The sequence below is a fragment of the Pelophylax lessonae genome, assembly GCF_965119305.1.
Source record: "Pelophylax lessonae genome assembly, chromosome: 4".
Lineage (NCBI taxonomy): Eukaryota > Metazoa > Chordata > Amphibia > Anura > Ranidae > Pelophylax > Pelophylax lessonae.
In genome coordinates, this window is record NC_138771.1 from 573,353,932 (window position 1) to 573,368,905 (window position 14,974).

At 43.1% G+C, this 14,974-nt stretch overlaps 1 protein-coding gene across 1 annotated transcript in view; it reads right to left on the minus strand.

The window, feature by feature from the left end:
- Nucleotides 1-12,236: 12,236 nt before the first annotated feature.
- LOC309554069 (endonuclease domain-containing 1 protein-like) overlaps nt 12,237-14,974 on the minus strand; it is a gene marked incomplete at its 3' end in the record, with an annotated part of 30,095 nt that continues 27,357 nt past the window's right edge. Inside the window, exon 2 of the mRNA XM_082255600.1 lies at nt 12,237-12,881. Coding sequence (XP_082111726.1) covers nt 12,237-12,881 — 645 coding nt within the window. The remainder of the gene's footprint in view (nt 12,882-14,974) is intronic.

Consider the following 14,974-nt stretch of genomic DNA (forward strand, 5'->3'; position numbering starts at 1 on the left):
TGTCTGTCTGCCAGGGTTGAAGCGGTCGGGGCCTGATTCTGTGTGTAGTGAGGGGGGCCAAAGCATCCAGGGTAGATGACAGTGAACTGTTGTAGACAGAAGTGGCCATGTTGGGGCAGGAGAGGGATGAGATTGTGTTGAAGAGACCATCTGTAGCAGAAAAAAGAAGTGAAGGGTTCAGATGGCGAAGGTTTCTACAGGTAATTGTTCGGTAGTTGGAAGGTAAGGAGGAGGACAAGGAGAGACTGAAACTAATGAGGTGGTGATCAGAGAGAGGGAATGGAATGTTGGAGAGGTTGTGAGGGGTGCATAGGTAGGAGAACATGAGGTCAAGGCTGTTGCCATTAGAGTGAGTAGAAGCATGTGTCCATTGTTTTAGGTCAAAAGAGGAGGTTAAGCTCAAAAGTTTAGAAGTAGTAGGAGTGTTAAGATTAACAGGGATGTTGAAGTCTCCAAGAATGATTGTGGGAATTTCAGAAGAGAGAAAGTAGGGTAGCCAGGCAGAGAAGTCATCAAGGAAGCCTGATACCGGTCCAGGAGGCCGATAGATCACAGCAATTCTCAACGAAACTGGAGAAAATAGACGAATACAGTGAGCTTCAAATGAGGAGAGAGACAGAGAAGGGGGTGGATGAAGAACCTGAAAAGTGCTTTGAGGGGAAAGCAGAATTCCAACCCCACCTCCTTTCCGTCCACTAGGCCTGGGAGAGTGAGTCCACAGGAGGCCACCATGGGAGAGGGCAGCAGGAGAAGGAGAGTCAGAGTCTTGAAGCCAGGTCTCAGTAATTGCAAGCAGGTTGAAGGAGTTTGTGATAAATTGGTCATGGACAGAGGTGAGTTTGTTGCAAACAGAGCGGGCATTCCAGAGGGCGCAGGAGAAGGAGAGGTTGGCTCGAGGCAGAAGAGGAATAGAAACCAGATTATGTGGATTTCGGCTGGTGTCAGAGGATAGGGGGTGACGGGTATGTCTGCCAAAGGTAAATGATGGTGGTCCAGGATTTGGGGAAATATCTCCAGAGGTTAGGAGAAGCAGAAGGGTGAGGGAGGTGATATGGGAGTAAGATTTATGAGGGGGGACACATCTCAGTGTCCTGTAGGTTTTTTTGGTGTGTCGGTTCAGAATCAGCAGGAGTTGATGAGTGCAGTATAAAGGTGAAGATAGAAGTGAGGGTGATATATACAAGCTGTGGGGCGGAGAAGAGGGGTGAAGGAGAGAAAGTTTTAGGAGAGAGGATGCAAACATGAGAAGGAGAATTAGGGATTGCATAATACAGGGTGGTGAGATTGAGAAGTAGACTGAATGTGAGATGGAAAAGTTGTATAGAGTCTCAGATCACCTGTAGTCTGTCTGTTGGCTTGCAGTTGTATGCTTTGTGCATTCACTGAAGTGCTGAGCAGAAGTGTAATACTTAATCCAATATTAATACTTTATCCAAGATGATAGTTGCCAATGCAATCCCATCCTGTGCAAACCCCTGCCTTCTCTTCTGGCAGCGCTCGGTCCCACACTACCTTGTTTTACTGTGATGTCTTCAATAGTCTGCCAGCTGTTCTGGAGTCAGCCAATACACCTCCCGATGATGCGCTGATAGGCCTGCTCCCTCCTCCTTCACTGAATAGAAGGACAATTCCTCCTGGTTTATGTGATGTGCATATTCCAGGAGGCAAAGGGAGCACAGTGCACGTCATTTGCCTAGGGGGATAAGACAAAACATTTCCTTTAAATAAAAGGAAAAAAAAGCTTGCTGTACATTTAGAGGACCAGAAGAGGGGTAGAGCAGAGGAATAAAGTGAAGTTCAACTTTAAAGTAGAATTCCAGCTTAAACCTACCTAGTTTTAAAAATGCCCCTCCTAACAGCTATGTTGACCAACCTACTTTTAGCCCACTCCAGTCCGGTCACGCGATCTCCTTTGTGTGAACCAGCAGTGTATGCAGGGGAAAAGAAGGAGCGCCAACAATGGCTGGGACATGGGAGCCAATGCGTGACATCACAACTCCAGGCTTTACCAGCCATTGTTGTCACTCTCTCCTGTCCCCTGTAGCCGGCGTTAGCGAATACAGGGGATAATATGACCTGACCAGACAGCAGGTAAGTATATACATCTTTCTTACACAGGTTAGTCAGAATAGGTGTTAGGAGGGGGGGAGGGAGCATTTTTAAGGCTTGTTAGGTTTAAGCTGGAATTCTACTTTAACCACTTACCGCAAAGTGACGTAGGACTACGTTGGCAAACTTTGCTGTAGTATACCGGGATAATGCCTCTAGCTAGAGACACCATCCCGGCACCGTGGTTTACAGCCGACGGTCTGCTTTCCGTCAGTAATGATCGATGCGGCTCGGGAGCCTCTCGATCGTTACCCGGGTGAGCGGGAGGGGACCCACCCCCTCCCGCCTCCTTCCGTGACTTTGCTTGGGGGGTCCCATCCCACCGGGAGCCCCGAGCACCCAGCCGCCACATCCCACGGCTGGATGGAGTCCTGATCAAAGCCGGAAATGGCTTTGATCGCGTCTCCGATGACGTAACCCGGAGGGGGCGTCCATGACGTCACTTCCGGGTTACTGTGCTGCAAAAGGCGGCAAATTTAAAAAACGACTGTATTCAAAAATGCAGTTTTTGGTGTTTTGCATACATGGAAGTGTAGTGGAGGGGGTCTAGGGTATTTTAGACCCTCGATCCCTCCATAAAGAGTACCTGTCACTGCATATTGGTGTCACAAGGGATGTTTACATTGCTTGTGACAGCAATAAAAGTGATCAGATTTTTTTTTTTTTTAAAAAACCCGTAATAAAGTTAAAAAAAAAATAAAATAAATAGGAAAAAAAAAAATTTTAGCCACCCCCCGTCACTGTTAGCTCGCGCACAAAAAAAACGTATACGGAAGTTGAGCCGCGAATGAAATTGCTGTTCAAACCACACATGTGAGGTATCGCCGCGATCACCAGAGCGTGGGCAATAATTTAAAAAAAAAGAGCTACGCTCTAACTCTAAACTGGTAACCATGAAAAAAATTTAAAGCGTCGCCTATTGAAATCTCTGTTGACCGTAGTTTTTCGCCATCCCACGGGGGGGGGGGGGGCGCAATTTTAAACCGTAACATGTTGGATATCTATTTACTCGGCGTGACATCATCTTTAACAATATACAAAAAAAATGGGCTAACTTTACTGTTTAGTATTTTTTAAATGCAGTGAAGTGTGATTTTTCAAAATTTTTCCAAAAAAATGGCGTTGTAAAGACCGCTGCGCAAATACCGCGTGACAAAAAATATTGCAATCACCGACGTTTTATTCTCCAGAGTCTTTGCTAAAAAAATATATATAATGTTTGGGGGTTCTAAGTCGTTTTCTAGGAAAAAATACTGGTTTTAACTTGTAAACAAAAAGTGTCCGAAATAGGGCTGGGGCTTAAGTGGTTAAGAGGGGTTTAAATAGGATAACATCACTGACCACTTATGCTGGGGGTTATTATTGCAGAAACTGCAATCAATGCTGGGGGTAATAAGGTAAGCAGGCACCAATCCTGGGGATTATTTTTGTGGATACTGGCACCAATGCTGGTTATTGTTATAGCAGAAACACTAGTACCTGTACTGGGGGTTATTATCACAGAAACTGGCACTGATGCTGGGGGTTATTATTGCTGCTACTGACACCAATTCTCTTGGCTATTATTTCCTAAAGTGGCACTGATGCTGGTGGTTATTATTACAGAAACTGCCATTTTATACCTGTGGGATATTTTTGTGTAAACTGGCACCAATTTCAGGGGCTATTATTGCAGAAACTGGCACTGATGCTGGGGAATATTATTGCATCCTCTGACTTTAATGCTGGGGGGTTAATATTGCTGCTACTGACACCAGTGTTCTGGATTATTATTTCGTAAACTGGCACTGATGCTGGCAGTTATTTTTACGGAAACTGGCATTTATATTGGGGGTTATTATTTCTTAAACTGCCATGATGCTGGGGGATATAATTGCAGAAACTGACACTGATACTGGGGGTTATTATTATAGAAACTGACGGCTGTTATTTCAGAAACTGGCACAGATGCTAAGGATTTTTATAGTAAAGCTGCCACCAATGCTTAGGATTTTTGGTGCAGAAACTGGCACTCACAGCAATGCTGGGGTTTACTTTTACTTAAATTGGAACCAATGCTGGGGAATACTATTGCATTAAACCTAATTTGTATTGTTTCAAATATTTTCTTATTTTGAAATTATACTGACCCTTTCGTAAGAACCAGGAGGTGCAGTTTGCCATTTTCGCCCTGGGCACTGGATGACCCCCCCGGCACTGGGGTCGACATTATCCTCAATGCCCCTGGGTTCAAACCAGCACCCAATTTCAGTTGCCCATTGGGGAGTGCTATACCCTCAAATTTCAAACAAATGGATATTAGAAAAAGGAACACTTTGGATCGAAAGAATCAGTGCTACTTTATATTCGGGTTTAAATGAGGTATTCACATATAAACCTGTCCTGTAGTGATCCTGGGCTCCAGTCACAAAGTGGTATCTTAATGCTCCAAGTAGGCCGTAAGATACTGCACAGCATTTTTCAAAACTTTTTTTGGCATTCATTAAAAAATGCGACTAAAAACCGCATGGGTAGTTTTATAAAGTCATGCGGTATTTTAGTAGTGAAAGCCTGCAGTAATTCACCACTGGTGGTAGCCGGCGTCCTTAACACAGGGTTAAATAGCTGTTTTTTAAGGAACAGGTGGCTGCCGGCGTCCCTAACAACTGGTAACTGTCATGATTTTTAAGGAGAGGGTGCCCGCTGTGTCCTTAACAACCGATGAATCATCAACTGTCAACAGGGTTCCCTGCTGACAGCTGAATGTAAAAACAAACTACACAAAGTCACAGCACAGGGGCGTGCTGGTTCGGTGATGTCACAAGGGGGTGCCCCTTCGTTATTTAAGAGCTTGCAAATGAGCCTTTGTCATAAGTGGAACATTTTTTTTGCCGGGTTGGCAGAGGTGGCAGGCATCATGATTGACGATGGATCTACACCGGGGGATTTTTTTTTTTTTTCTAATAAAGAAAAAGTGCCTACTGTCTTTTTTTTACACTTCACTTTTTTTTTGGTAAATAAATAGGGGTTACTATGTACCCCATACTCATTCACATGGGGGGGATGGGATCTGAGGACCCCTTGTTAAAAGGGGCTTCCAGATTCCGATAAGCCCGCAGACTCCTACAACCACCGGCCAGGTGGTTGACCTCACAAATGCACTTCTGGAAGGATGGTCAAACATTCCCATAGACAAACTTCTAAACCTTGTGGGCAGCCTTCCCAGAAGAGTTGAAGCTGTTATAGCTGCAAAGGGTGGGCCAACTCATAATTGAACCCTACAGACAAAGACTGGGATGCCATTAAAGTTCATGTGCATGTAAAGGCAGGTGTCCCAATACTTTTGGTAACATAGTGTATATGTTGTATATTGATATAATATTTTCTGTATTTTTCTGTAATGTTTTTAAGTTACTCAGCGCCCTAAGAAGCTCCTGAAGAATTGGTCCCCCGTGAGCTATTAATTGAAGGATACATTTAATGTCATTGAAAGCTGAAAGGCTCAAACGTTTGAATTAGTATATACTATTTCCTACTAAGGGTGCATTTTTTTTTCAACATTTTGGTCACTGAATTTAGTGTTAATCATGTATCAATAAAGTTGGTTTGTAATCTTAAAGTCCAAAATATCCATGATCTTTGTTAATGTTAGCAGTGTGACACAAGATATTATAGAATCTGTGCACTACAGTTGTACAGTTTTGTGGACATGTGGATATTTAACTTGATATAACTTGCAATTACTAGATACATTATATAGGTACACTGTATATAGTGCATTTACCTATGGCCACAGGGTGAAAAGTGTCTCCTTAAACTTTTTTCTCTTTAATGCTAGTCCTAAACCCAACTCCAGGAATTAAAAACATTGCATTGTCATTGCAAGGGTTAAATGCTTATTATGTCAAGCAGTGCCATAATCACTCAGCTGGTCCAGACACTTTAGTGTCGGGATCCACCCAGTTGCCTGAACTGGCAGCTGGCTCAGCATCTCAGCATCTCTGAGAGCCTGAGCCAGCCAATTCTACCCCCTCCTCAGCCCACAGTCAACCTGACAGTCACTGGCTCTCTGCTCATTGAATACTGAGAACTGAACTATATCAGCGGTCTTTGATCTCTCAATTCTCAGTCTTAGAGGCGGAAGGGGACAGATGCAGAATTGGATTGATGTTGCATTCACTTAGGTGAGTAGATATCTCTGTTTTTCCTAAATCTGCACTTCTCTTCTATGCTAAATTTTGTATTTAGCGTTTTCCCACGTTAAAGTCTTGGCACCATACTCTACAGCAGTGATTCTTAACCTGGGTTTGATCGAACCCCAGGGGTTCGGTGGGTCAGTCTCGAGGGTTCGGCACACCCTCCGCTAGTACCACTTCACTGTCAGGGACTATTTCTCCAGTTTCGGGCATGTCTTTCCGCTCCTGCTCCGCTCGCACTCGCAGCTCTCTCTGCCGCTGGCTCACTCTCACTGCTGGCTGTGCAGCTCGGCTCCCAGCCGAATCCGATCCAGCCGGAGCCGGCGTCGCCCACTGTGGAGTGGTGGGGGGAGACAGGCCAGGCGTGCGGTGCGGAGGGGCACTGTCTGGGGGAGGGATTAACCCGTGCAGCGGCCGCCCAGCGCAGCGCGGGAGAGAACCACCAGGCCAGGCAGCCACAGCAGCAGAAGAAGCCGGCAGGTGAGAGGCCAGAGAGCCAGTGGTGACAGTGGTGCTTGCAGCCTGCTGGAGGAAAACCTAGCCTGTGATCGGGAGTCGGGACACAGGTGAAAAAAAGGTAGGACTGGAGTAGTACTGGCTGTACTAGTCTAGTGACTGACTGTCTGACTGTGTGAGAACACTGAGAAGACTATGTAAAGGGGATCTATTTTATGGGGAACCTGGCCTGCTGTAAGGGGGGAGATTTAAATGGGGACGGGACCTCACCTCACCCTGGCCTGCTGTAAGGGGGGATCTATATGGGGGACATGATCCCCCATATAGATCCCCCTTACAGTAGGCCAGGGTGAGGTGAGGTCCCCCATATAGATCCCCCCACAGCAGGCCAGGGTGAGGTTAGGTCACTCTGGGGTCCCCCATATAGATCCCCCTTACAGCAGGCCAGGGTGAGGTTAGGTCACTCTGGGGTCCCCCATATAGATCCCCCCCTGCAGCAGGCCAGGGTCCGGACCTCACCTCACCCTGTCCTGCTGTAAGGGGGGAGATCTATATGGGGGACGGGACCTCACCTCACCCTGGCCTGCTGTAAGGGGGATCTATATGGGGGACCTCACCCTGGCCTGCTGTAAGGGGGATCTATATGGGGGACCAGGTCCCCCATATAGATCCCCCCTTACAGCAGGCCAGGGTGAGGTCCCGTCCCCCATATAGATCTCCCCCCTTACAGCAGGCCAGGGTGAGGTGAGGTCCCGTCCCCCATATAGATTCCCCCTTACAGCAGGCCAGGGTGAGATGACATGAGACATGATAATGACATGAGAGTGGCACTTGCCAAGATAAAGCCACGCATTTCTGAACTGGTCTCTGAAAGACAACAGCAGAAGTCACACTAATTTGCAGTAAATATTAATTATTATGTTTTTGTTTGAAAATCATGTTTTAATGGTTTTGTTCTTTGTTCTTAATTTTTTTTTGATCATTTTGTGCACCTATGTATAAATATATACCTAAAATAATATATACCTATGTTTTGAATTTGAAAAAATCATATTTTATTTTTCCAATTAAGAAGGGTTCGGTGAATGCGCATATGAAACTGGTGGGGTTCAGTACCTCCAACAAGGTTAAGAACCACTGCGCTACAGCCTTCTTTCTCCTTCGGTGGAAGATGACCTCACTTCTGTGCACATACATACATCCCATTATTAATTGCAATGGCCGAGTCCTTCACTAGGGCAGGTAGACATATCAGTACATCCGGTCTATCTTTGTGCTTGCACCCCATCATTAGACAGCAGAGAGAACTGGCTAAAGGCACAGAGCCAATGCAAATCCAAGATAGGAAGGCAGGTCAGCCTTCCAGCTAAAATGGAGTAAAAATGAGTGATCAAAGGTGGAGGAAGGTGGGGTTTAAAATGTCACTTTTCACCAATGATTGTGTTTTTTTTTAGTGCCACTTTCACTGACCATCAAAAATTGTGGGAGCATTTTCATAGTGGGTGTTTTGCATTTATTCATGACATCCAGCCATTGCCACAATACCATTTCATTGCAATGCTATTTAAAACTTTCAGCTAACAGAAGAGTTGCACTTGGCTTCAGTAGTCTAAATACACCTTAATTTTTTATTACTTTAATACCAGCATATGTCTTCATTTCCAAAAAACGTGGCAAAATTTGGCGGTTTTATGGCGGTAATGTTTTCTACTAGAAAGTAAAAGAAGTGTTTTTTTTCACAATTTTGGCCTTTTAAATAGTAAAAAAGAAAAAAGAAAAAAAAACACAGTGGTTATTAGATATCACCAAAAGAAAAAATTCATTTGGGCACAATGTTGCATGTTCCCATAACTGTCAGTTAAACTATCAAATTACTAAAAACTAAAATATGGACAGGGCAGGAAGTAGGTGTAACATGCCAGTAAATGTGATGCTCTGAAAAACTGTATCAAATTTCTTATAAGGAGATCCTGCCTTTAAAAAAGCTTCTTGTTTCAGGCTGACTAGATTAAGCCACTTCTTTACTATCAACAGAAGCATTGCCAATTTGCCATGTCCCCCCTTGAGTTGGCTCATCACCTCTGTCTATGCCTCCTGCAGACCAGATAGGCAGCCCAATGGCTAATTTAAGGAAGGTGTACAGCGGACTGACCAAGTTGCGGCCAATTGCAAGGCAGCAACTTAGCATTGTCAGTCTGAGAGAGGTGGTGCAGGATCTCCAGGTAAGAAAAGACACTGGGCATCCTTGGCCACACCTAGGGTTAAATGTTGCATCATGCCATTATGAACAGAGATCATGTCTTTCTCTTCTCCCTATCTCTGATTTTTACCTTTCTTTAATAAGCCTTTTATTTTTATTTTTTTGTCAGAGTTGGTTTCTCTCCCATATTACCTTGAGTATTTATCATACCTTTGTAAGTCTACATTCCTGCTGTTTGGCGTTTATTTTCAGGTCAGAAGCTCCTAATACATTTTCTGCCCAACTCTTAATGTTGATCAGCATGCATGAATGCCTACATGTTTGCCCTTATAAAATAACAAATTCTACCTTTGCAACTCCCTAGACATACACTAAGTACTTTTTTCTACCCTAGGAAGTTGTGACTTAAAGCGGAATTCCACCCTCAAAATGAACTTTTCCCCATCCGCTTGCTCTAAATTACCTGAAAAACAATTGGATAATTAAAATTTATTTTTTGATTAACTTACCTTGTTTTTAAAGAAAATATACTTACCTTCCTTCCTCTTCCTCCCTCTGCGGACACGGCCGCCGACGTCATCGATCCCAGGAATCAATGCACCTGCACCGGCCCTGCTCTTCACTTCAGGTGCAGGCGCGTCATTCCCTGCTGAACAGCTTCAGCTACAAAACAATTCAACACATGACATCACTTCTGAAGTTGAATTCTGTCGTACGGGAAAGTAACCTCTTCACTTTGGATATGAGACTAGCATGCAACAAAAATCGGACGCAAGATCGTTCGATAATCTGATTGTGTGTATGAGGCTTTAGACTAAGAGAGAACTCGGGCCAGCAACACCTCAGTTTACATGCAAAATTGGGCTTGTTTAGGCTCATGGTTGGGGGTGGTAAAAACACGCAGTTGAGCTGCATTTTTTACTGCCCCCTGACCGTCTCCCTTTATTGTTCAAAGGCAGCTAAAAGGTAATGTTTGCATGCCGAGGCCATGATGCATTGCTTTGGGGGTGTGGAAAAAATGATCCCCGCTTCAGGTTTGGCGGCCAATAGGTTTGCCAAATGCCACCCATTCAAGTGAATGGGGCTGTGCCGCAACTGCATTCAGTGTTGCATTGGTGCGGCATTTACAGGGTTAAAACAGGCAGTGAGGATTTGACATATTGCCTCCTCACCACCTGTCAAATGCCCCTGAAAAGCAAACAATTCAAATAGCTTTTCAGATGTGCATTAATCCTGCCACATATCTAAACTTAGTAAAATGTAATGCTACCCACAGCAACAATCAGCTTCTAGATGTCATTCTAAAGCTGGATACACACTATACAACTTTTTTTTACAAAAAAACCTATTCACTATACAATTTCTTTAGATTTCTTTCCTTTAGATTTACCAAAACCATATAACATGAGGTCAAACCTAAACACTTTCAATTTGTATGCAATCAGGCAGGCCCTTGTACTACATAGTTGAAGGTAAAGGCCCGTACACACGCACCGATTGTCGGCCGAACGATCGGCCGTCTTTTGTCCAGTGCTGTTGTGTAGGTTGAAAAGTGCTAAAGACTGCACACGAATTTTGTCGGCCAACAACAACCGACTGCAGAAGTGATGTCATGTGATGGTTAACTTTCCGTGTGTTTTTTCTTCTCTGAGCATGCCCAGTCTTGCTCATCTGCTGTTTGTCGGCCAAATTTTGTACTGACTGAGGAACAATCGGCCGTTCTGGTGTTGGCCAACAAAAATTTTAAAGCATGCACACCAGATTCTGTTCGGCCGAAAAGTCGCAGTCGGTTGTCGGAAGCATCATACTAACAAGCCGACAATCGGCCGATCGGACGGTGGCCGAATATTTACGGCCGACAATCGCTACGTGTGTACGGGCCTTAAATCTAAAGGAAATCTAACAACAAAAGTTCTATGGTGTGTATCCAGCTTTACACTCAGGATTTGGAGATAAATCTGGTAGAGCTCATTGATTGCTGTGGACATTACAAAATGTTACTGTTAACACTTTGTTCATATATCCGTATCTAGGTTTTAACTTATGGATAGTAGAATAAAATACAGAAAAAATGCAGACTGTGATGACAAATATTTTATTGCATAAACAAGACAGTTTCATTTTAAAGCATTCAGTGACAGTGCAAGCCAACAGAATGATACACTCAGTACAGTAAATAAAGGTATGATTATACAGGTTGATAATACATATGTTAAAGATACCTGATATTCAAAAGTAATTAAATGAATTAGCGCATTGCACATGACTCCTGTGTACACCCAAATGATAGTGACTGCCTGAACGTAATTACAATACTCAGTATCCTCACATGTTGAAAAACCTTTTCTATTAATTAGCAATTGTTTTGTTCCCTCCACAGAAAAAGAATAACCCTTCCCCACCACTACCATTTGTAAGCCACATATTCATTTGGGCCTTGTTGTAAGAGGCCTATTAAAAAATGTGTCTCTGTACATTGTTTCTGTGCTCAAAGTGACTGTTTTATAAGAGATGAATGGGTACTGCCATTTAAGAACTCCTTTTGAAAGCGCTAGATGCCTGGCTATGTCTGACTTCAGTACTTTTTAGTCAGAAACCTGGAACAAGTGTGTTTTAAATTTGTTGAGAACTTTTTATCTCTATACTTCATTTGGGACAGCATTGATGTCAAAGTATCAGAATGACAGCCAGGGAACTGGCATTATCAAAAGTAGGGGTCAGCAATGGCAGCCTCCTTTAATCTCTGATGACAGATTCCCTTTAAAGCCTAACTCCAGTCAAAACTATTTTTTGGAAGGGTTAGCAACTCTGTAAACATTTTATTGGTGTCTGAGTCCCCATTTGAGAGGTTCCCCTTATCTCCTGTCTATTTAACATTTGGTAGATAGAAAAGGAAGCAAAGGAAAATTCTCCCTGTGATTCTGGGTTCCTCCAGTGACCCAGCTATAAACATGCATCAAAATTTACATTAATTACTTGGGGAGCCCAAACAATGCCACAGCTGATCATAATAATATGATTGGAAGTGTGCATTTATTTTGCTTTTTGAACAACATGGTAAAGCCCAATTCAGGTAAGTAAAAAATAATTGTGTGTGTGTGGTATGGAATGCCTTTGGGAGGGTGGTGGTGGGGATACTGGGTGAAGGGGAGGGGCTGGAATTGGGCTTTAAACATCCACCTAGGAGTCATTTCTTTACTTAAAGAAGCTGATTTGCATACAGGTGAGCTAAGCATTTTATTTGGAATAATCACATTAATTTCCCATGGATTACTGAAGAAACATATTTAACTGAATTAAATCGAATTGCACCTCTGAAGACCTATTTTTTCTTTGCAATCACAAGCGAATATCGCAAAGTTATTTGAAAGTTTCAAAAGTTTTTTCAGTCTTACCTGGAGGGCACTAAGTTCCATTTTTTCTACCTGAAAATTGTTGTTTGGAGCTAGCGCCTTGTCATTTGCAGCTATAGCACCACCAGATTTGACAGGTTTACCAAGGTTATCCACACAGCAATAGGCATTCCACACATAACTGGGGATGGTCACACGACCTTTCAGTGCATTATTCCCTGGGACAGAACCAGTCACTACATACATTTTGCCACAGCCTGCAGCAATAGTAATCATCTCCTTCTCATACTCACTCCATACACCATTATTCAAATCTGCTTTCATAGGCACAACATTGGTCAGAGTGAAGGTAGACAGGTGGTTCTGTTTATCATTGTGGTGGCCACAAGGATTCAAATGTCCCCTGCTATATTCAGAATTTTCAGAATAGTCCTCGTCATTAGCTTGGCTTGCTTTCACAAGGTTGGCTGGCTGGTTTTTAGGTTTTTCTTGTGGAATGTTGTTTTTGTTAATTTTGTTATAGTTGCTTAACGTTTTCTTTGCCATTCCAGTCAATTGCATATTTTCTGTTACTTCTCGATAAACCAGCTGGAAATATAAGAAAAAATATTTTAAAGTGTCCTTTGCTTCAATCACTCTGAACAATAGACATTTTTAAAGTCCCACTTTGGGCAAAAATGATCTTAAACCCCTCCCTCTCACCCCATCTAGCCCATTCTGCCAAGATTTTCTTTTACTTACCTTGTGAAGCCAGTGATGCTTACCTAAGTCCTCCATCTAGGTCCCTCGCCAGACAAACAGAAGAGGAAAGGCTGTGGGCTGGAGCATCATGTGATGCTGCTTAAGGAAAGTAAAAAGGGCATTTACCCTACCAGGGATATCTTTATACTAGGGAGGGGCTGAGAATACTTCTCAAATTCAATGTCCACTGACGACTCCCAAATATGACAACCGTAATCCATGTACCATAAGCAAAGTAGGGCAGTAAAAGCTGATGCAATGTAGCCTTCCTAAATAAAAATAACATAAATAGCCCAATAGTTACTGGGTGTCATAACGCATACTTAGGAGCTCGTCACCATACATAGGACCATTGGTGACAAATGGACTACAGGTACTGAGATGTACAATCAATGCTGTGCAGAAAGGGCTGGCTACTCTCACCAATCTCCATGAATGGACATTAGATGAAATAACTGAGATCCATTCTCCATCATTAGATCATACAGGCTGATAGCTATGGTATACTATTTCCATTAGCTGAGGCATAGGTGATATTTTCTATTAGGACATAACGCGTTTTTTCCCCTACATACAGTATATGGTGTCTATTTATGTAAGAGGTGATTTATTTATAACAACTTTGTAATTTTTGTTGGGCTGGGGAATATAAATAAATTTCTATTTCTTGTATTCCTAATATTTACATACTTTTTTTTCTATAATAAAGTGTCTTAAGTCGCACATGACTTTAGAGTAACAATTATTTAGCTTTGTCTGTTCATCTTGCTTTTTGCATACAGAATTACAAACCCATTTATATGCTGCTAGAAGCGTTAATGACAAACTTCAGTCCAGCCACTAAATATATATTTGAAAGGCAAATTTGGGAGTTGTTTTACCAGCCAAAGGCTTTGTATTCCTGTCTATCCAGCCCTGAGATTTAAACAGCCCTGCAGACAGCAGGGTCAAATTGGTGAACTCACTGCAGTTAAGCAATACAAAATGAGCACCACCCTTCCCTCAGCCTGTGACTGGACAGTGAAGAAGCAGAAGCAGGCCAATAGATTCTTCTCTCTCCTCTTGTCAGCATATGTGCGCTGCAGCACACCTGGCTAGCCCTAATGTTGCCCCTCCCCTCTCCCAGCCTGAGGGATGCTATGCCTACACTAGTTGCACTAAATATAGGTAATGACGTTTAAAAATAACTACTTTTAGGATGAAATCAGATCAGTATAGTACAAGCAGCTACATTGTACAGCCGTGTCCAAAAGTTTTGAGAATGACACAAATAATAATTTTTACAAAGTCTGCTGCTTCAGTGATTTTAGATAATTTTTGTCGGATGTTACTATGGTATACTGAAGTATAATTACAAGCATTTCATAAGTGTCAAAGGCTTTTATTGTCAATTACATTAGATTTATGCAAAGAGTCAATATTTGAAGTGTTGACCCTTCTTTTTCAAGACCTCTGCAATTCGCCCTGGCATGCTGTCTATCAACTTCTGGGACACATCCTGACTGATTGCAGCCCATTCTTGCATAATCAATGCTTGGAGTTTGTCAGGATTTGTGGGGTTTTTTCGTTCACCCACCTCTTCAGGATTAACCACAAGTTCTCAATGGGATTAAGGTCTGGGGAGTTTCCTGGCCATGGACCCAAAATTTTGATGTTTTGTTCCCCAAGCCACTTACTTATCACTTTTGCCTTATGACAACATGCTCCATCATGCTGGCAAAGGCATTGCTCCTCACCAAACAGTTCTTGGATGGTTGGGAGAAGTTGCTCTCGGAGGATGTTTTTGTACCATTCTTTATTCATGGCTATGTTCTTTGGGCAAAATTGTGAGTGAGCCCTCTCTCTTGGCTGAGAAGCACCCCACACATGAATGGTCCCAGGATGCTTTACTGTTGGCATAACACAAGACTTATGGTAGCGCTCACCTTTTCTTCTCCCAC